This window comes from Haliaeetus leucocephalus, unplaced genomic scaffold, assembly GCF_000737465.1.
Source record: "Haliaeetus leucocephalus isolate CR32 unplaced genomic scaffold, Haliaeetus_leucocephalus-4.0 Scaffold718, whole genome shotgun sequence".
In the NCBI taxonomy this organism is placed as follows: domain Eukaryota; kingdom Metazoa; phylum Chordata; class Aves; order Accipitriformes; family Accipitridae; genus Haliaeetus; species Haliaeetus leucocephalus.
This window is the reverse complement of record NW_010973154.1, coordinates 1-603: the sequence shown is the minus strand read 5'-3', so window position 1 is coordinate 603 and position 603 is coordinate 1. Positions and strand designations below refer to the sequence as shown.

At 70.8% G+C, this 603-nt stretch overlaps 1 protein-coding gene across 1 annotated transcript in view; it reads left to right on the top strand.

The window, feature by feature from the left end:
* LOC104839905 (glycogen phosphorylase, muscle form-like) overlaps nt 1–578 on the top strand; it is a gene marked incomplete at both ends in the record, with an annotated part of 1,013 nt that extends 435 nt beyond the window's left edge. The window contains 2 exons of the mRNA XM_010580490.1: nt 58–150; nt 432–578. Of these exons, the coding sequence (XP_010578792.1) occupies nt 58–150; nt 432–578 (240 nt within the window). The remainder of the gene's footprint in view (nt 1–57; nt 151–431) is intronic.
* Nucleotides 579–603: the final 25 nt, after the last annotated feature.

Genomic DNA, 603 nt, shown 5'->3' with positions numbered 1-603 from the left:
CCCCATCCCGTGTCCCCGTGCCGTGTCCCCGTGCGAGCGGTGTGTCCCCCCCCACAGGTGGCCATCCAGCTCAATGACACCCACCCCTCCCTGGCCATCCCCGAGCTGATGCGGATCCTGGTGGACGAGGAGCAGCTCACCTGGGACAAGGTGGGACACGGAGGGGGGGACACAGAGTGGGGACCCCACGGGCAGGGCGTCCCCTAAGGCCACGGGTCTCCCGGGGTCTGGTTTTGCCCAGGGAGGGGGTGCTGTGGGGCAGGAGGACCCCCAGGTGCGGGGTGCTATGGGGCAGGGGGTCCCCTAGGGAGGGGATGCTGTAGGGATGGGGCTCCCCAGACCTGGCTTCCACCGGGACAGGGTGTCCCCAGGCCGGAGCGCCGTGGGTCCAGGGCGCTATGGGGCAGCCCCCCAAGTGCGGTGTCCCCCAGGCGTGGGAGGTGACGGTGCGGACCTGCGCGTACACCAACCACACGGTGCTGCCCGAGGCGCTGGAGCGATGGCCCGTCCACCTGCTCGAAGCGCTGCTGCCCCGGCACCTCGAGATCATCTACGAGATCAACCAGCGCTTCCTCGACGTGCGTCCCCCCCGCGGGTTGGGGG